The sequence below is a fragment of the Stegodyphus dumicola genome, chromosome X1 (assembly GCF_044657685.1).
Source record: "Stegodyphus dumicola isolate Sdum_Otavi_A_Nest chromosome X1, ASM4465768v1".
Lineage (NCBI taxonomy): Eukaryota > Metazoa > Arthropoda > Arachnida > Araneae > Eresidae > Stegodyphus > Stegodyphus dumicola.
The window spans coordinates 98,185,408-98,206,705 of record NC_140780.1 but is presented as its reverse complement, the minus strand read 5'-3'; the positions used below and the strand labels follow the sequence as shown (position 1 = coordinate 98,206,705).

The window sequence follows — 21,298 nt, the reverse complement described above, 5'->3', positions numbered from 1 at the left end:
ACCAGTTAGCCTTGACATCGCTCCTTTGGACTTCAGCTTTTTTCACACATGCAGCTACATCTTGCTGGTGTTATCTTCCATTCTGCACAAGATGTCTAAAATGAAGTTGATCTTCTTTTTAGACTCACGGCCACCAAGTGTCCGAGCCCAAAGGCTTTGAAAAACTGCAAAAACGGCAGAAAAGTAATAGATTTGGATCGTGATTACTACCAGCACTAAAGGTACTGCTTTCATGTTTTCCCCCTAGCTAGTTTTTTGGCAGAAAGCTTTAATTACAACCGCGCAAAGTTTTTGAGACCAGATAGGTCTTACGTCTAATTACCAGTTAGCTTTACATTTTCTTTTTCAATATATATATATATAGGAGTATTCAGAATGCAGGTCTGATTAATGAAATTTCGGCTGATCTTTGGAATATGGTAACTGGTAGCTTGGCGACATTTTGGAGGCGATAAAGGTTACTACCTAGGACTTTGGTAATAATGTGAGAACCACTCAGTTCCGATTACGCATTATTTTGTGTGAGGGAAATGAGAGATCATGAGATATGTCATGTGACATTAATGGATGAATTACAGTTGTTTAATTGGAAAAGGGGGGGAAATCTGGAAAAAATTTGGAAATTTCGTATTTAGCTTTATTCTGTGTTGTGTGAAACGTGACATTAATGGACGAATTACAGTTCTTTAATCGGAAAAGGGGGTTAATTTGAAAAAGCTTCATTGTGTGTTGTGTGAAATAGTGTTGATTAATTTTCGGATTGCATGGCGCTATGTAAAGTGAATTCTAAATTTATAATAAGTTGAGATTGTGTGAAAGGAAGGATATTACAGTTATGTTTAAATGGCGGTGCAAGAAATATGGTGAAAATGGACATTTTGTGAAAAGGAGTGTAAGGAAGGGTACGTGGTTTGCTGAAAGTAGTTTGAGTATAGGTGAAATTTTATTAATTTCTTATTACTTGGTGAATAGACTTCCAGTTGACTACTGGATTTAGGATTTAGAAATTAGCAGTAGTACTGCAACCACGTAATGAAGATTGTAAAGAAGATTAGGTAAGTTAGTATTTTTAATCATTTGAGGATATTATTTTTATGCATTGTTCTAAATGTAAAGAGTAAATAAATTAATGTGGTATTATTGGAAAATTGTTATTAGCAATGATTTAGTTTAAAGTAATTAGGACTGTAATCTAATTTTTATTAATTTAACGTATGTGCTTATTTATATTTTAAGTAGTGTTTTTCAATTTAATTATATTTTAATTTAATAATCGTGATTTTGTGAGTTATATATTTGTAGTATTTTGGAATACGTTTGAGTACGTTGAGTATTTTCATGCATTTTCGTGAAATTTTTCTAATTTATGAGAAAAAAGCAGTGTACATGGATATAGTGAAGAGTGTGCGCAATGCCATTTTTGTGCAATTCTGGGATGTTTTTTTAAGTAAAAATAAGTCGACGTGTGCATGGTTTAGTGATATTTTAATTAAATGATAGTTATTTTGTGAATTTTATGTTTGTAGGAATTTGGTATACGTTTCAGTTGAAGTAAACGTGTATGGAAATAATTTAAATATTTGACACTAAGTATTTGTAATCATTTGTAATGTTTGAGGTATGAATTCGTTGGTGACGTTTATAATATAATAGATAATTTAGAGGTAAAACTTTTTGGATATTTTATACGTGGAAATGTTCATCTTTGGAAAGGGTATATACTTTTTCGCGATCAGGTAATTTCATATATGTTCTTTTTACCGGATTTAAAGATTCACAAAATTTTCATGCATTTTTGTGAAATTTTTCTAATTTATGACAAAAAAAGCAGTGTACATGGATATAGTGAAGAGAGTGCGCAATGCCATTTTTGTGCAATTCTGAGATATTTTTTTTAAGTAAAAATAAGTCGACGTGTACATGGTTTACTGATATTTTAATTAAATGATAGTTATTTTGTGAATTTTATGTTTGTAGGAATTTGGTATACGTTTCAGTTGAAGTAAACATGCATGGAAATAATTTAAATATTTGACACTAAGTATTTGTAACCATTTGTAATGTTTGCAGTATGAATTTGTTGGTGACGTTTATAATATAATAGATAATTTAGAGATAAGAGTTTTTGGATATTTTATTTATTTTATACGTGGAAATGTTCATCCTTGGAAAGGGTATATACTTTTTCGCGATCAGGTAATTTCATATATGTGCTTTTTACCGAGTTTAAAGATTCACAGAATTTTTTTGCATTTTCATGCAAATTTTTGTAATTTATGAAAAAATAGCAGTGTAGATAGATAAAGTTAAGAGTGTGTGCAATGCCATTTTTGTGCAATTCTGAGATGTTTTTTTAAGTAAAAAGAAGTGGACGTGTAAATGGCTTATGCGTATGTGCTATTCTGAAAAACGCGCAAGGAGTTTGCGATTCTGCACTTTTTCCCAATTTTACAGTTAATATTTGTCATGATTAATCAGTTTTGTTACATAAAATTTCTAGCATCAGTGTAATTCGCTAGTAGATTGTTGGAAAAAGTGTTGAGTAAATAAAAAGAAAAGAAACATGTCTTTACTTCATGAAGACAAAATGGCGGCAAAAAAAAAAAAAATAGAGGGTTGCTGTAGCAGAGTTGGTCACCAAATTTTCGCCAAAAAATCGCCAAGTTACCATAATCCAAGAATCAACCAAAATTTCTTCTGCACTGTATAAAAAAAAAAAAAAGAAAAAAAAAGAAAAAAAAGAAAAAAGAAAAGAAAGAAAAAAAGAAGAAAAAAGAGAAAAATTAGACTTGTTGGCTGATCTTTGGAATATGGTAACTGGTAGTTTGACGACCTTTTGGAGGCGATAAAGGTTACTACCTAGGACTTTGGTTATAATGTGAGAAGTACTCAGTTCCGATTACGCATTATTTTGTGCGAGGGAAATGAGAGATCATGAGATATGTCATGTGACATTAATGGACAAATTACAGTTCTTTAATCGGGAAAAAATCTGGAAATTGTATTTAGCTTTATTCTGTGTTGTGTGAAACAGTGTTGGTTAATTTTTGGATCCCATGGCCCTAACTTAAGTGATTTCGAAATGGGTATTTAGTGGGATTGAAAGAGGTAGTAATAAGTGTTTTTTTAAGGTTGTGCGAGATAGAAGTAAAGATGTTTTATTAAGTTATTTATTTTACCTGGTACCTTGCTGTGAACTATAAGTATGATTTTAAAGATCCTGAAACAGGCGCACATACGCTTGCTTTTTATTTAGCGGAGGAAATAAGAAAAGTTTATCGGACACGTAATCAAGATTCTGAAGAAGATTAGGTAAGTTAGTATTTTTAATTATTTGAGGATATTATTTTTATGCATTGTTCTAAATGTAAGGAGTAAATAAAATAATATGGTATTATTGGAAAATTGTTATTAGCAATGAATTTATATTTTAAGTAGTGTTTTTGAATTTAATTATATTTTAATTAAATGATAGTTATTTTGTGAATTATATGTTTGTAGGAATTTGGTATACGTTTCAGTGGAAGTAAACGTGCATGGAAATAATTTAAATATTTGACACTAAGTATTTGTAATCATTTGTAATGTTTGAGGTATGAATTCGTTGGTGACGTTTATAATATAATAGATAATTTAGAGGTAAAACTTTTTGGATATTTTATTTATTTTATACGTGGAAATGTTCATCTTTGGAAAGGGTATATACTTTTTCGCGATCAGGTAATTTCATATATGTTCTTTTTACCAGATTTAAAGATTCACAAAATTTTCATGCCTTTTCGTGAAATTTTTCTAATTTATGAGAAAAAAGGGTACTTTTCCGTTTTGCCGGCGCAAACTTTAAAGTCGCCAACAATGGTACAACTGATGCCAAACGGAATACCTTTGCCGGTAACCTTTTACGCCTCATTTCCAAAACACGTTGTAGCCATTTCTTATCAGATTGATTGTTTCTTTCAATACTGGCATACAATTACATAAAATTTTTACAGGATAGTTAAATTTTATGCCCTAAGACCATTCGCGGTGATTAAGTCAATTAGAGTGCAATCACACCGCTCACCCGAAAATAAAGAAAAGGCAAAATCATGGGTTAAATTCATTAATTCTAATGAGAATGCACTAGCGAAGTAAAGCATTGAGATTTTATATTATTTCTTAGTAAGCTATTCGTACAAATTGAAATAATTCTTGCATTTAAACTTGTATTCCAAATTAAGATTTAACTTGAAATTAATGTAGATAATTACTGAATTAGATTTTTGTAGCGCAGTTTACGTGATATGAGATATCATTTGGGGTCACGTGATACGAATCGGTCAATCAGGATATTGAACCATGAAAGCACAGTAAATTCTTAAATTAATGCCTTTTTACAAATTTATTGGCTTTTTACAAAATTTTAAACTATATTAAAATGTTTATGCCTTCAAAACAAAAAATTCTTAGAACTAATGTTGTTAACATTTTTTATGTGTATACTGCATGTTGTCGCCAACAAAGTCTGCTTGGCGAGATTTGCACAGGCAAAACGGAAAAGTACCGAAAAAAAGCAGTGTACTTGGATATAGTGAAGAGTGTGCGCAATGCCATTTTTGTGCAATTCTGGGATGTTTTTTTAAGTAAAAATAAGTCGACATGTACATGGTTTAGTGATATTTTAATTAAATGATAGTTATTTTGTGAATTTTATGTTTGTAGGAATTTGGTATACGTTTCAGTTGAAGTAAACGTGCATGGAAATAATTTAAATATTTGACACTAAGTATTTGTAATCATTTGTAATATTTGAGGTATGAATTCGTTGGTGACGTTTATAATATAATAGATAATTTAGAGGTAAAACTTTTTGGATATTTTATACGTGGAAATGTTCATCCTTGGAAAGGGTATATACTTTTTCGCGATCAGGTAATTTCATATATGTGCTTTTTACCGAGTTTAAAGATTCACAGAATTTTTTTGCATTTTCGTGCAAATTTTTGTAATTTATGAGAAAATAGCAGTGTAGATGGATAAAGTTAAGAGTGTGTGCAATGCCATTTTTGTGCAATTCTGGGATGTTTTTTTAAGTAAAAATAAGTCAACGTGTAAATGGTTTATGTGTATGTGCTATTCTGAAAAACGTGCAAGGAGTTTGCGATTGTGCACTTTTTCCGAATTTTGCAGTTAATATTTGTCATGATTAAGCAGTTTTGTTACATAAAATTTCTAGCATCAGTGTAATTCGGCTAGTAGATTGTTGGAAAAAGTGTTCAGTAAATAAAAAGAAAAGAAACATGTCTTTACTTCATGAAGACAAAATGGCGGCAAAAAAAAAAAAAATAGAGGGTTGCTGTAGCAGAGTTGGTCGCCAAATTTTCGCCAAAAAATCGCCAAGTTACCATAATCCAAAGATCAACCTACTTGTCTGCTGCTGAAATAAATCTAGATTAGAACCTAAGTTTTGATTTTTATAGAACGTAAATTAGATTTAATACCTGGAACACAGAAAAAACAGCAGATGCTCAGTGACAAAAGGCCAGAACTTTTTTCTTTTTTTAGTTTCATTTTTATGCAAAAATAATAATTTAAATATACTAAATCCTAACTCATAAACACAGCTACTGTTAAATGAAGGCATGGCTAACATCAGATTACACTATTCAATTAAGTATCTAAAGGCACTCGTAGTATATATGCTGAATGGACCATATGAGTGCCTCAATGTATAAAAATGAATGTGATTATGTGCTGGATTTCATAGTTAATGAAAGTAATTTCAGAAACTCTAATACCAGATGATATGACTAGCTAATCACAGTTTATCATGCCAGATACTCCGTAAGAAATTTCCTATTATAAACACATTTATCAAGAGCTTTATAAATTGATTTTAACATAATTTAAACACTGAACTCAAGCAGAATATTCAATTTAGAAACAGATATTCAATCAAAGAGATAACCGTCACTCTGAAATTAATATTTCGGGCGAAATTCAGAATCGCCCACATATTCCTTGTCTTTATCGATGTGTACATGGATAAAGGGAGTTCGCAATTCTGTGATATTTTTTTAAGTGAAGGTAGATGTGGACATGCATACCGAAGTTTCTGTAATTCTTTGAATTGTTATTTTCAAGTTGGCGATTTTGAATAACGCGCCAAGCAGTGGGTGATTCTTCACTTTCCCCCAAAAATAAGCTTTAAAATAACAGAAAATTGAAGGAAAATACTTTAACTATGTTTAACTAATAAGCAGTTACTTCATTTTTCATTCTAGGTCAAATATGGATCGCAAAAATCAATTCTTACTTGACATAATACGACGGACGAATAATATAAGTACTGGTTTCTTCTCCTGCACTGGTTACTTCATCTTCATTACTAATTGTCGTTTCACTGCTACTGGTCGTTTCAAAGTTACTAGAATAGCTCTCTTCTCCATTATTAGAAGTTTCCTTCTCCATATTGGATTAGCAAAGAAATCTGATACTTTATTGTCTATATTTAGAACTTATACATTATATAGACATGTAATACGCTACAACGATACTGTTCGGTAGTTATTTGTATGACATAAAGCATGCTATAACCGGCACATGCAAGATGACTTTAAAAATTAAAAAAAAAACGTACACAAACAGAAAGTCAGCATTCTTCTTCTTCTCGAAGCTTGGCTTCCCTTTGGCGCTCCAACTCAAATAATGTTATTTACGTGTCAAACCACAAAGACGCATTCTCTCCAATTCGAGAGGGGACGTCAGTCGGAAAACCAAATCTTAATATTTAATACTTAATAATAATACTTATGAATCCTGTTGCAACTCTCAGGGCTACAACGTGCAGGTTACAAATTAAATAATCACAGCAGGGGTTATTAATATAAAGATTTCATATGGATATCTCAGACAAGCGTAAAACGCAACATTACTCTATAACTGAGTGAGAAGGAAATTTCCCCGCTTAGTTCGCAGTTAAAGAAAAAATAAGAATACTTAAAATATAGTCCAATCAAATGCGGCGCTCCTTCTGTCGACTTCGCACAGCCGTTACGTAATCGTCTGTCTGCAGCAGCCGTCTCCAACATTCTCCCCTTCTTTGAGTCGACTTCAGGTTGGCTCAAAGACATACAGTACCTGGTCAAAGAGATCTAATCTCTGAGGCACCTTGATCACACGTCCAAATCTTGACACTTTAGAACCTTGCAGGATGTTACTAGAGTCATTTGAAGAGTCATTAGAATCTGAATCTTCATCACTAGAAATAGAAGAAATAGGATTAGTAAAAGAGTTATCGTATATGAGATCAGTGGGGGTGTCTGTTAACTGCACTTCCAATGGAAAGACTCGCTGAATAGGACAAAGCAGCGTACCAGCTTGAGTCTTTAGTTTTACAGTTCTCACCTTGCCATCTTTCAAAGGAATTACTCGAATGACCTTAGCTAAAGGCCAATGCATCCGTTTTTTGATCTCATCTCCTATTAGGACAATTTCACTCAGCCGTAGCTCTGACGATGGATCCTTCTTATTTTGGACCAGAAGGCCTAAATATTCTCTCCTAAATCTATGCCTTAAATCATTAGGCAGTTTTTACCTTTCGAATCGCAGAAACCAACATCGGGAACACCTAAGCTACGATTCTCGATGAGAAACATGACTGGGAAAGTGGGATTAAATCATCCGAATTTTCGGATAGATAGGTAAGAGGTCTAAAGTTAATTATTGACTCGCAGTCGCACAATACTGTGTACAACTCCTTGGTTGTAAGAACCGCGTAACTGAGTGTCCTTCTCAACAGTTCCTTTACTACACGAACTAACCTCTCCCACCAAAGAGAATCGGAACATGAATAAGGGAAAGTTCCTCTTGAAAGCATATCTGCCGGGTTTAAATCACCTGAAAGATGGCGCCAACACTGAAAAGGAATCAGACTGTTTATTTCTTTTACTCTGTTCGCAACGAAAACTAACCAATCACCACAGTTTTTAATCCGCCAGAGTGCTACCATAGAATCACTCCATGCAATAATTTTCAAATCAGGCAAATCTAAGGCGGCGGATACTGAGTGAACCAGTCTCGCGCCAATGCAACAAGCTATCAATTCTAACCGGGGTATTGTCAGAGATTTTAACGGCGCTACCCTGGATTTGGCTCTGATCAATCGAATTTTGATTCCCACGGACGCAGAGTTTTCAGCGCCCAAGGACAACTGAAGATTTCGCGCTCCCTACTGCTTGGCCAAGGATGGAAAACATTTAATTCTAAAATGTCATAACATCAGTTTGGCGCCCCTTGGGTTCTGCGCCCGGGGACAGATTCCCCCCTTGCCCCCCTCTAGCTACGCCCCTGCACGGACGTTACAGTTCTAATATAGACACATGCATCATAGGAGCTCTTACATGCATCAACGAATAGTGTAACTCTGAATTCTCATTTATCTCTACATATCGTGGAATACTAATTTTCTCAAGATATTTAATTTCATCCTACCACTCCTGAATAGTTTTCTGAATGTTATCTGGTCATCCCATTTTCATTTCATAGTCCAAGCTTCCTGTAATAGTAACTTAGATAACAAGGTAGTTGGACTCAAAAAACCCTGCGGGTAAAAAATTTTATGTACCATAGCCAAAATATTACGTTTACTTATCTCATTATCCATGGAATAATTAAGATTACATTTTAATGTATCGTTATCCAAATCCCATAAGATTCAAAGAGAAGTTATACCTGAACTACGGGAAATACAATGACCTGGAACATTACTTTCCCAACCCCGTCAAACATCCCCGAGCCATTACTTCTGTCGCCTTAACTATAAAATTTTCTTGCTGTTTGATATCGTGAACCCCAGTGACACAATTGTCAACATAAAACGAATGCTTTAATTTTTGGGTCACATCGTCAAACTCGGCAGTGGAATTATCCAAGAGATGCTCTATCGATGCAGAAAGGCTGAACAGAGACGGAAAAACGCCGAACACCACTCTGCAGTGTCTGTAAATCATAGGTTCTTCAAGATTTAGAAGAAAAAACCTCAAATAATATCTATGTTCTGAGATAATACTCAGCTGAAGAAATTCCTTCTCAATGTCTGATGATAAACCAACGGAATACAATCTAAACCTGTCAATTATATCAGGTATGAGTTCAATTAAGTTCGGCCGTCTATTTAAACAATCATTTAGGGATGGTTGATTTCTCTCTCGGGCTGAAGCGTCGAACACCGGCCTTACCTTCATTGTCTTACTAGTATGCTTTATAACAGGTCTATGGAGCGAATAATAACTCAAATTATCAATTTCAGTTTCAAGAACCTTTTCTATTACTTTTAGGTCTTCCCATTGCTTAAAAACTACCTTATCGTCGTCTAACTAATTTTCCTCATTAATTCGTTGACATATTCTTTGATGCCTTTTAAAAGTCATAGACTTATTGTTAGGTAACAGAATTTCAGATTTAAAGGGTAGTGGCAATTCATATCGGCCATCAGGAAGAACATTTAAATTCTCTTTAAATTGCTTAACGGTGTCAGAGTGAGCAAGTTTACGTTTAACATCTTCAGTTGGGTCTGTTATGCCAATGGCATCTAAATTCCAGAGTTCAGTTACACTAAGATTAGCACAGTGCAACGAAACTACATTATTGCACAAATTATTTTCTAGTAATGCCCGAATAGTAGCTGATGTACGTTCTTTAGATAAGCTGTTTACTCTACCAATCACAGTGTATCCGAATTTAGTCTCAATTACAATTACACCACAGTTCAGTTTCAGAGAGCTGCCAGTAATGATGTCCCCGATGGCATCTGCTCCTAAAAGCAATTCAATGTCATATTCTTTAGCTTGCAAATCAGACAAGGCAATATTTCTTTCTTTTAATTCTTTCAGGGAATTATAATCAACTACTTTTGGAACAAATCCGCATATTTTGTTTTGAGAAAGTACTTCAAAGTTATGGTCATATGTGCCCTCAAAATTTCTTAAATTAACATCAAACACGAAATGGGAACGAGGACTTTTCTCTCTCCCCCCAAACAAACAGTGTATAATGGTTTGTTTCGATTTAGGACGCAGTTACAAAAACGCGATGACCCTTTTTGAGAGATAAGATTTCTGAGAACCACTGTCCAAAATCGTACGGACTGTAAGTTGTCTACCCTCGAACACTATTTTTAAAACAAGTGTTTGCAAATACACATTTTCATTAACAGTTGACTGATTAGACAATACATTACTTGAAATAACAGTACTGTCCGTTTCATTTGGCTTTACAGGTTCGCCATTTGAGCACATAATGGTATAGTGAAATTTATCACAAGTTAAACCATTTTACTTTATTTTTGCATGCCCGTGAACTATGCCCAACTTGTAGGCAGCGAAATCAGGCGCGCTTTTGCAACAAAAGCTTTCATTTATCTTCTAAAGACATTTTGCAAGCAGAATTGTGGGATTTCTCACAAAAATACAACGCAAATTTCGCGTACCTGTATAGTCTTGAACATTTACCAAGGCAGCAGCTGTAGAGCAACCCGGATCCTCAGAATGTGGACGCGAATGTGCAGAATGTTAAGCTCCCAATCCAGTACGAGCAAGCTTAATCATTTCCTCACTTTGCACTTCGTTTCGAAGAAAGCACAAAAGTTTATCCAAAGAACGCGCACTATCTTGCTTTGACGCAGTATCTTCTATCGAGAGGCTTCTTTCCCACGCACGTAGAACAGTCTCTGGTAAACAGGACTCAACAAGTGGTTCCAAAAATTCGGCAAATTTTTCCTTAGTTCTACCGAGGCTTACGAGTGCCATAAGTTTGCTCTCAAGTAAATCATAAAGTTCAGCTAAATCCTCTTTAATCCGACCAGCAGCATTTTTCATGACAATGCAAAGTAGATCCCGTACATAAATCTGAACCAAAAGTTCATCTCTCCCGAAGCGTTCTTTAAACTGTGTAATCACCTTTGAATGGTTTTCTTTAATTGGCGGAAAACTTGTTACCAGTCTTGATGCTTTAGAATCTGCTACCACACATTGTAACAGATATTGAAATTTGTCTTCATCCACAATAGAATCATCTTTGTGATTTTTTTCAAACTGGGACCAAAAGGCAAGAAAGTCTTTCGATTCTCCACTAAATTTCCTCAATTCAAGTTTCGGAAGCTTGAATTTCCTTTTTTGCTCGGTTATTGTTCCTTCCATAACCGAATTTCCCTTTTTCGCATTTTCTAACAGCGAACAAATCAAGCAGAACTTGTCTCGGTATTCTTCTGCTTTCAAAATATCTTCGGAGTATTCATCTTGAATAAGGCTCTTCTAGGAGCCTTAATCTTGAAGGCCATCATCACTTACCAACAAATTCGAAACTTCTTGAGTTGTTTCCAAACGTGTGAATTTGTCCTGAATCTGTTTAAACAACGTACTGACTTCGTTACTTTTTAAACTTTTGTTTTCGATCTTCTGAGCTATATCGTTGCAGCACACCGTAAATGCTGTTCTCAGCGACTTTCGTTTTGCTTTCAAGACATTTATATTCATATTTCATCAAAAATATAAAGTAGCGGACGCTAGATTTACTATGTTGCAACTCTCAGGGCTACAACGTGCAGGTTACAAATAAATAATCACAGCAGGGATTATTAATATAAAGATTTAATATGGATATCTCCGCAGTGGCTAATCGCACCGACGGTGCGAATAGCTAAGAGGCTATTCACACCACATACGTTCGTGCATGCGTACAAACAGCTCAAGTACCAGCATTTTACGCCGATTTCCGTAAGGCAGGCGGTAGCGAGAGCGAAGGTTGTTAACCCTAACTAAGCAATAGAAAGGTTTGTTAATAGTTCACCAGCAAGAGAATAATTTGCAAGTTATAATTATCAGTTACAAAGACGAGATCAATCTATATACATGATAATATTCAGGAAATGATTAGATAAAATAGGGATTTAATAATGGTTCTAATTGCGAGCGAGGACGTGTAATTAGCTAACAAATCTCTAATGTATTGACAAAAAGACTACAGAAATTACTTAAATTCTTTTATTTAACTGAGGAATTTTTATGCAAACTTAGACCCTAGTGTTATAAGACTGTCTGAATTTATTACTCAATAAGAAAACTTACTGAACATTATAATATTCTTATATATTCATCACTTTTTCAGTATCCACACATGTTTATAGGTTCAATTGCCATATTTCAAAATCAAAGTTATGTATGAAATAAAACCTTATAAAATCTGATAAATCATTTGTGTGTGCAAATTTTTAAATCTAAATCTCTTACATTAAATTGTTTCTGTCTTTTAAATTACATCCCATCATTTATTTCAATTTAATATTGAAATAAATGATGGGGTAATGTGGTTTAATGTGGTCGTATTAATGTGGTTTTACTAATATTTCAAACTTCTTTGAAATACTGTTTGTGTCCTAAAAATGCGAAGTATTTCCATAAAAAAACAGGCATACAAAATTGATAATAACCAGTATTATATGATTAATTATTCATTTAATAGTTGATTTAATTGCTCTTAACTTATTTCCTGTCTAAATTTTCTATACAGAAATCCTCTGTCTAATTTTTATTATCTTTTCTCAGACAATTTTCAGAGGATATGAATTAAAGTCTTTATTGTGCAAAACACATCTTTAAAGCTAAATGTATTCTAAGAAGTACAAAAAATGCAAACAAGATTTTGTCCCCCTCCACAAATCAGTCATTTAAACTATTCCAACCGTTTAGAAAAACGATAAACATTGTGAACATAAAAATCTGCCCCCTTTTTATACATACTTTAATAAAAGGAAATGCGTTCCTTCTTTTAATATATAAAAGAAAAGGAACCCATTTTCCTATCAAAACTTTTTGAAAGTCGCCAACGCTTAAAAGATGATAAACTACGCCAAGATAGTAACCCGCCTTTTGAAAAAAAGATTCACTACAACACTCAGGCAGTTCGCATAAATAGAATCCGTTCTTTTCAATTGGGTTCAAATGATGGATCCGACAACTCAATGCGCATGCGTAGTTAATCTTGGTGAGAATAGCTCAAGCGGCTAATCGCACCGCTGGTGCGAATAGCATCGGCCGGATAGCTCGCACAAGCGTAAAACGTTACATTACTCTATCAAGTGCATACATATAACTCAGTGAAAAGGGAATTTCCCCGCTTAGTTTTCAGTTAAAGAAAAATTAAGAATAATAAAAAATAGTCCAATCAAATACGACGCTCCTTCTGTCGACTTCGCACAGGCGTTACGTAATTGTCTGTCTGCAGCAGCCGTCTCCAACAAATCCTTTAGGATGTATATGATGACAAATTGCCTAGAAAGTAATATCTCCAAGGTTTCTTATTACAATGATTTAAAAGATCAACTAACAGGTCAATATCGCTAATTTTCATCTTCTTGAGCATAATGTTTCTGGCACTATCGTACTTTCTGCAGTGAATAATTGCATGTTCTGTACTGTCGACCATATAACATGAGTCACAAATTGGCGAATTCGCTCTACGATACCTGTACAACAGTTGGTTCGGGTCCACCAGTTGCAATCTTATTTTACTAATTACTACTTCCCTTTTCCTATCGATGTTTAATCCTTTACTCCACTCGCAATGAACATTACAGTAGCTGAATCTGTGGCCAGTGTGAGAAGTCCGCCAGCAGTCGACGTGCTCTTCCTTAATAGTATTCTCGATGAAACTACACGCATCCTCTGCTGAAAAATCCCCCGAGTTATTCATATTTCTTCTTTTCGCAACTTTGTCCGCTCTTTCATTGAATCCTATACCCTTATGGCCAGGAACCCAGATGACAGTGAGGTGATGGAAAGCTTTAATCCGCTCGAAGAGCTTAAGGATGAGAGAGTTGGATCTGTAGTGGGACATAATTTAATGTTTCTATATAATTATTAAGATTTCCTAAGTGCCAACATGATGTAATGTTTTGAATATTTATTGAGATTCGCCGTGTGGCAACAACGAGTCGAGCTAAAAACGTCGTTACTTGGAGTGTTCCTTGATAAGCGTTGCGTAAGCTTTATTTCTTAAAAGTTTGTTATATTTTTATGTAAAAAATAAGTACCATGTTGCAAACAAAAATAGAAATTGTTTATTTCTTAAAAGTTTATTACATTTTTATGTAAAAAATAAGTAACATGTTGCAAACAAAAATGGAAATTGTAAAAATAAATATGCTGTTTCTTTTAAGACCAAAATAAGCCTTTATTTCACTTACGAAATGCTCTGGCTGATCAGTTTCGATTTCGCTTATTCGTCAAATCCACAGATCTCCTATGAACACAGTTCAACGTGTTACTACTGACTTGCTATCTGTAAGGATAGCAACCTTTTCGTTTAGATTCAGTTTCTCAAGAAGCTTACAAAGGGCCCAAGCCTCAGCTGAAAATATGGAGCTTCTGCTGTCTATGCATTGGCTGATAATCACCGCAGTACGATCCACAGCCGCAATACCAACTCCTATATCAAACTTGGAAGCTTCTGTAGCGTAGATCTTAAAACCTTGATTCCCATAATCATTAATAATGCAGCGGGAAAGTTGCTGTATCTCCACACCTGAGAGATTTTTATTCTGGAACTCATACTCGTTTATTTTGAAACGACACTTTACTTCTCCAGAAAAATCTTGCTCATCGTTAAAGGTAATGAACTTGCTGAAATCTAGATCGAGATTGCTTAGCTTGTCTTTAACACACTGGCTAAAGGGCTAACGTATTTTACCCCACTTGTACTTGCATCTTTGCAAACAATTTTTCAAACTTTTCCCAATGGGAGAGGCTGCTGACACAGCAATTTTCTTTAGTAGGAACTTAATTGCGGTGATGCATCTTCTCGTATCTAAGGTGAAAACCCCTGCTTGAACATATAACAACGGGAGAGGGGGCAGAGGGGTGCTGATAGGCGCCCCAATAGCCAGTCTTAAGGCGCGATTATAAACAATTTGAAGGTTTTCTTATTTTGTTGAGAGGTAGACATGAGGAGACATCTGTCATATTCTATTCTTCCTCTTATTGTAGCATTTGCAATATTAACGAGATCTACGTTTCTGACACCCCACGTGGGGCTCGCGATGAATTTAAATTGATTCAGCATTCTTTCCAGTTTCGGTACTATTTTATTTACATGGACGTTCCAACTCAGTTTACTATCAAACCACATTCCCAAAATTTTAACATGATCTTCCGTGAGGATGCTAACACTATCAAGCTTCAGAAGATTCTCTTCACTACTGTTTGTCCCACCGAAAATGATTGATTTACTTTTTTCTGGGGAAATGCATAAGTTCCACTCTTTAGCCCATCTATGCACTTTAAACAGCGCACGCTGCAAATTACTGACTACCCTGCGAAACGAGACATCTGCACTGTAGAGGAATATGTCGTCCGCATACACGTAGCAGTCGATATCAGCCAAGCTAATTTCATAGATATCGTGCATGAAGATTGTGAAGAAAATTGGAGACAAAATGCAGCCCTGAGGGACACCGTTGATAAGCTTATAGCTTCTTGAAAGGACCCCTCTCCACTTTACTCTGATTGTTCTCTTGTTCAAGAAATTAGCAATCCAGAGAATACTATGCCCTTAAACACCGAACTGCATGATTTTATAGAGCAGGCCATCATGCCAAACTGAATCAAATGCAGCTTTGAGATCAAGGGCCACCAGCTGAAAAATTTTCCTTTGCTTCCTGTGGTGCAGGATGCTACTGAAGAATTTATTAAGCAGGACCCGGTAACCTCTATTCGGAATAAAGCCGTAATGCATATTTGAGAGCCTTTTACTTTGCTGAATCCTCGGAAGTAATCTATTGAAAATCATCCTTTCCATCACTTTGGGAAGAATTTGAGTTAAAGAAATTGGTCTGCAACTGGAAACCAGCGCACTGTCTTCCCCAGGTTTCAAAAAAGGAATAACAATAGCTTCTTTCCAATTATCAGGGATCAGACCCGAATTCCATGAATCGTTGCGGCCTTAAGGAGTGCAACAATCATCAGCTAAAGCTGTAATAGCATATTTTGTGAGGTCATCTTGTCCCGGAGCAGAGTTTCTGAGACTCCTGAAAGCCTTATCGAGTTCTGAACCTGAGAAGGAGTTATTAATACGGCTACTCTCTTCGTCACTAAAATCCAGGGGAATAAATTTTTGAACAGCGAATCTTGAATAATACTTAGCAAACACTACGCTCTGCTCTTCTGTAGACCAGGTGTGGCCGTTCTGGTACTTTAAGATATTGTTCGAGAACTGGATCTGACTTTTTTTGGATATTTTTAACTATCCTAAAGAAATTGGCATCCTTTCTGGAATGACTACAATTTTTTCCCTAATACAGCCTTCTCTTGATTTTAATGACCCTCTTAAGGTAAGCGTTCCATTTCTTGTAAGAGATCCAGTAATCTCTTGAAAGATTGAGCTTTAGCGAGTCTAAGGCATTTCCTTTTCTGGCCAAGAATGAAGTTACATTCTGTGTCCCACCACGGACTGTTTTTGCGTTGAACCGCAATTTTTTTGCGGTTCTCTTTTTTCGTGGCACTCAAGATGCGGTTGATATTTTGCAGGTTTATTTCTTCTGGGTGCAAAGCCTTGATTCTGTAGCTGCTTTCTGTAGCGAACTTCTTCCAGTCACAGTGAGCAATTATTCTCTGATTGCCAGCAGCAGAGGCGCTGTTATCACTTGTGAATCTAATTTTTATAGGGTAGTGGTCACTGCTAAAGGGATCAAGAGAAACTTCCCATTTCAATTGACCATAAAGCTCGGCTGAGCGCAGAGCGATGTCAATGCAGGATTCGATTCCTCCGGGATTTACATGGGTGGGCTTCCCAGTGTTTAAAATGCAAAGGTTGTTGTTGTTACACCACTCCAAAAGCCCTCTACCCCCTGCTGACAGCCTGCTTGACCCCCAAGCCGGGTTGTGACAGTTGAAGTCTCCTATGTTAATAAACTTGCTAGGCAACGTAGCCAGAACTTTATCCCACTCTTTCACATTGAACTGACCATTAGGAAGGTAGACGTTGATCACTGAATTATAGAAACTATTTGCTCGAAGATCAACTCTCATAATTTCTCCTCCCACTATATCATAACTGCTATCCTGTACAAATAAGCTTTCCCATTGTTTTTTGATGGCAGTCATTAACCCCCCCCCCGCCTTGGTAAGAGCTTAATCTATCTTTGCGAAAAATAACTTTATCAGGTACGAAAAAATCGTCTAAGTTAGAAAGCCAGGTCTCCTTGATAATTAAAACATCACAGAAAATTCTTTCCTGCTAATGATACAGTTGCTTTTGTTAGAGATGCTTCTTGCATTCCATGAACAAAACGTAGGTCCCACCGAACTAGATGAGAAAAGGAAGCAAAGAGAGAAGCATGGAAGAAACACTCATTTTATGAATAAAATTACAGTTTCTAACCTTGGCCAGACTTTTTTGGTTTTGACAAGTCATGCTTGCTTTGAATACAGGCTTCCCTTGTTATAGACTCGGATTTAGAATGAGGCTTCTTGCCCTTGCTTCTTACTAGTTCTATTTCCGTAATATGCTCATCCAAGTCCGGATCACTGTCGGGTTCAAGAGTTCTTTTCCCAATATGCTTATCCCTAATGCATTTTGATATCTCACTCAACTTTGTATCAAGCTTCTCTTGCAACTTGTTAAACATGCTTTCATACTTTTGATCCAACCCTGCTAAGATTCTTTCGAAGTAATCAGCCTGCTGTTTTAAAGCACCTTTCAAAAGATCCTTGCAACGGAGCTATTACTGACTTTCAGGAAATCTTCGTTTGCAGGACTTGACACCTGAGTTCCTGCCACCTTCGCATAAGAATTTTTATTTGCTACAGCCTGCATTGCCATCTACGGGAACATGATGGTCAGCACTATATTTGAGAATGTTGCCCTCTTCGATGTATTTGGGGCAATTCTTCGAGGATGCTTCATGTGAGTTACTGCACAACGCGCACTTGATCTGCACACTCTGGCACTGTGCCCTGGTATGATTTTCGCTACATTTGCTACATCTTACTAATCCTCTACAGCTTCTAATCCCGTGACCAAACCTCAGACATTGAGGACATTGCCTTGGATTATCATAGAACCTTGTAATCCTATGTCTTGTCAGCCATACTTTTGCATGTTCTGGCAAGTGATGTCCTGTAATAGTGACAAATACTCTTTCCGGGGGTTTCTTGTTACAACAATAAATTTTAAGGAATACCATGTACACAGCAATCTGTTTAAACTTTAAAAAATCTACGAATTGCACAATTTAGGTATTGCGCACAAATCAACAAAATAAACTAAAATAACTAAAATTACAAACAATTTAAACACAACAATAGCAACAGAAATTCATAGTAAAAAACAATGAACATAACATTCTACAAAATGTATGTATGTTCGTGATTATGGCAAAGCCTCGAGGGTTATCTGTCTAAAGTGAGGGATGCCTTTCGTGGAGGACTTTCTAAGGGAAACTGGCTCGTATACACGTTACACATGGGGAAAACCACGAAAACTCCCATGCAGCCAGCCCGTTCGCGGGATTCAAACCTCGGACCGAACTACCAGTGTTCAGCGACTTTACCGCTCGGCCGCTGTTGGGCTTCTACAAAACGAAAAAGGGTAAAATAAAATGCTCTTACCGTAATACATTCGTTAATAAAATTTCGCCAGTCACACAATGTTCTGTGAACAAAAAGTGCCACGATTTTGCTATATCACATGTCTTTCTGCGATTCAAAATTTCGAAAGTAACGATAAAAAATTCCTCCATAGTTAACTTACTACACGACAACCACGATCCGAATCTTAAGGGGGCACAGTACCTTTGCGTTAACCGAAATAACGTTAAACACGACTAAACGCTAAATTCTGATACACAAATAATATCATAATAATTTCTATTTTTTGCTTATAGATGTGAAACACACACCTTTTTCAACATTGTGTTCAAAAATAAAACTTTCACTTCAATAATAATTTTCAAATTGTTGATTTAAAATACTCATGATTAACAGATAAATAAAAATCAATAAGTACGGCGCGCATCATAAAATTTAAGAAAAGCTATGCAGAAAACAATTTTTGGTCAAAATCCTTTTAGAATATATCTAACTTTAATTTAAAAACAGAATATATTAAAAAAACTATTTAAATTTATAAAATGGTAAAACAATTTAAAAAAATTAAAAATTATCCAAATATTTCGATACATTTGATCAAAAATTAAATTTTTTTTATCAAAATATGATATTTTTTGTTTTTACCATGTAGATAATATAAAGATACACATATGATTCAATTTTCATGTATTTATCGTATATATAGTTTGAAAGCAATTATGCGCGCAATCTTAAAATTTAACATTTTGAGAAAACTCAATTCAAAGTTTTAATATTCATTTTTCCTCATTTATATTTTAGTAACATTAATCAAAATGCTCCAGGTGCATAAACAACTCCTTCTTTTAGCTTATTCATTTCATCTTGTTTCTTTTTCTCCCTTCGCTTAGCTATACGAGCCTCTAAACTGTTAATCAGCTCTCTTTGCTTAGCAAATTTTAAGCGAAATTCATCTGCCTTTTTAGCAAATGTTTTGCTTTCAGTACCAGATGTCAATTGTAATTCACTCATCAAAGATAAAATTGCACATTTTCCATCATTGAAGCTCCCTACAGCTAAATTTACTGCAATTTCCACAATGTTTTTTGCAGAATTTGTTGTTTTGGGGCAAAATGTCCAAATCAATGAATTTAACGATTCATTCGCATTTTGCGTTCGCCCGCCAATACACCTTTTTAACAAGTCTGGGTGAGACTAATCTTGAAAAATAGGCTTTATGGCATACATAACAGCCACAGGTACAGATTTTTTATGTTTAAAATTTTTCAGTGCACCAGTAAAAAAAGCTTTTTTTGTATTGAGACCAAGAATCTGCTCCATCTCAACAAAAATCGTGAATTGCTTCGTTATCATTCGAGCGTTTATGATACCATATAGTCCATATTGCTTTCTGCATATCGCGATAGTTGTTACAGTGTTTTCGTATGGCATTACCATAATACGTAGTAAGTTGGTCGATCAAGACATCGGTAAGACGACCTTTACCACAAACAGGTTTTCCGTCACTTAACTTTTTTCCACGAAATTCACTTTTTAATTTTCTTAAACATGTACCCATTCTTTTTTTAACATGACCAACACATTCTATTTTAGAAATGGGATCACTATATGTGTTATTATTCGAAAGTGATAAATAAGTTTTACAGTCACCATCACCAATATAGTTCACATAACGAACACCATATTTTTCTTCTGATCGAGAAAACATTTCAACCATCCCGTTCACTTCCATCTTGGCAGATGATACCGAATGATTTTTTGCACACACTTTCACTTGAAGACGTTTCCATTCTAAATAGTTTTCTGTTGAATGAAAATCTTTCGCAGTTTTACAACCTTTACAGTGAGCACTAGAAGTATATCTGTCTATAACTTTGCCTGTCTCACTGCCAACTATAGACGTCACACCGAAACGTGACGAATGGCCCCTAGTTTTCCAGGTGCCATCGCCACTAACTGTCAAATCCATGGAACCAGTCAACTGGACCTCTTCATCAGCTGCATTTTTCATACTTTTTTCTGCAACAGTATATGTAGCTGCATGTATATGACTTACAATCTTGTTATAAGATTTTTGTGCGACAGGCGATGGTAAGTCCATAAGTCCACAAAAGGTTTTACACTCTGCTAGTCCATTGCCAATGCACCTCATGGCCAGAATAAATCGTCTATTTAAGTCAGAAGCATTGTGTTTTTTTCCAACCATCTTAGAGTTTTTGAAAGAGGAAATTATTCCACAAGAACTGCATGTAACATTGATTTTTATCGTCAGCCCATAATTTATTTCTGAATTTATATGTATTTTATTATGGCATATCGAACAACATAAACATTGTTCTAATGCTGAAAATAACAGTTTTTTATCGATAATAGCATAACCATAAAAATTATCGTTCGTGTTATCCACAAGTTCAGCTGATGCAGATGAATCGTTACCGATCTTCCTTGCTGATGCAAAAATGTTTAGGTCTATGTCAACACACTCACGCTTTGTATGTTGATGTCCATAATACTGATGCCTCTTCCGTCTTTTTGGTCTTTGACCAGATGCCCTTTTAGCATTAACAGCATTCATTTTGCTTTTAAAAACGCAGTTTTGTTTTGTGAAAACGGCAATTCAAACTTTCAAAATTGAAAGAAAACGATAATGCATAATTCTAACACGAGGTAAACAAACA

General features: G+C 35.3%; 1 protein-coding gene across 1 annotated transcript in view; it reads right to left on the bottom strand.

Annotated features, from left to right (window-relative positions):
• Positions 1-6,613, bottom strand: part of LOC118179804 (dynein light chain Tctex-type protein 2B-like) — a 35,357-nt gene extending 28,744 nt beyond the window's left edge. The window contains exon 1 of the mRNA XM_035348963.2: positions 6,296-6,613. Coding sequence (XP_035204854.1) covers positions 6,296-6,450 — 155 coding nt within the window. The 5' untranslated portion in view covers positions 6,451-6,613. The remainder of the gene's footprint in view (positions 1-6,295) is intronic.
• Positions 6,614-21,298: the final 14,685 nt, after the last annotated feature.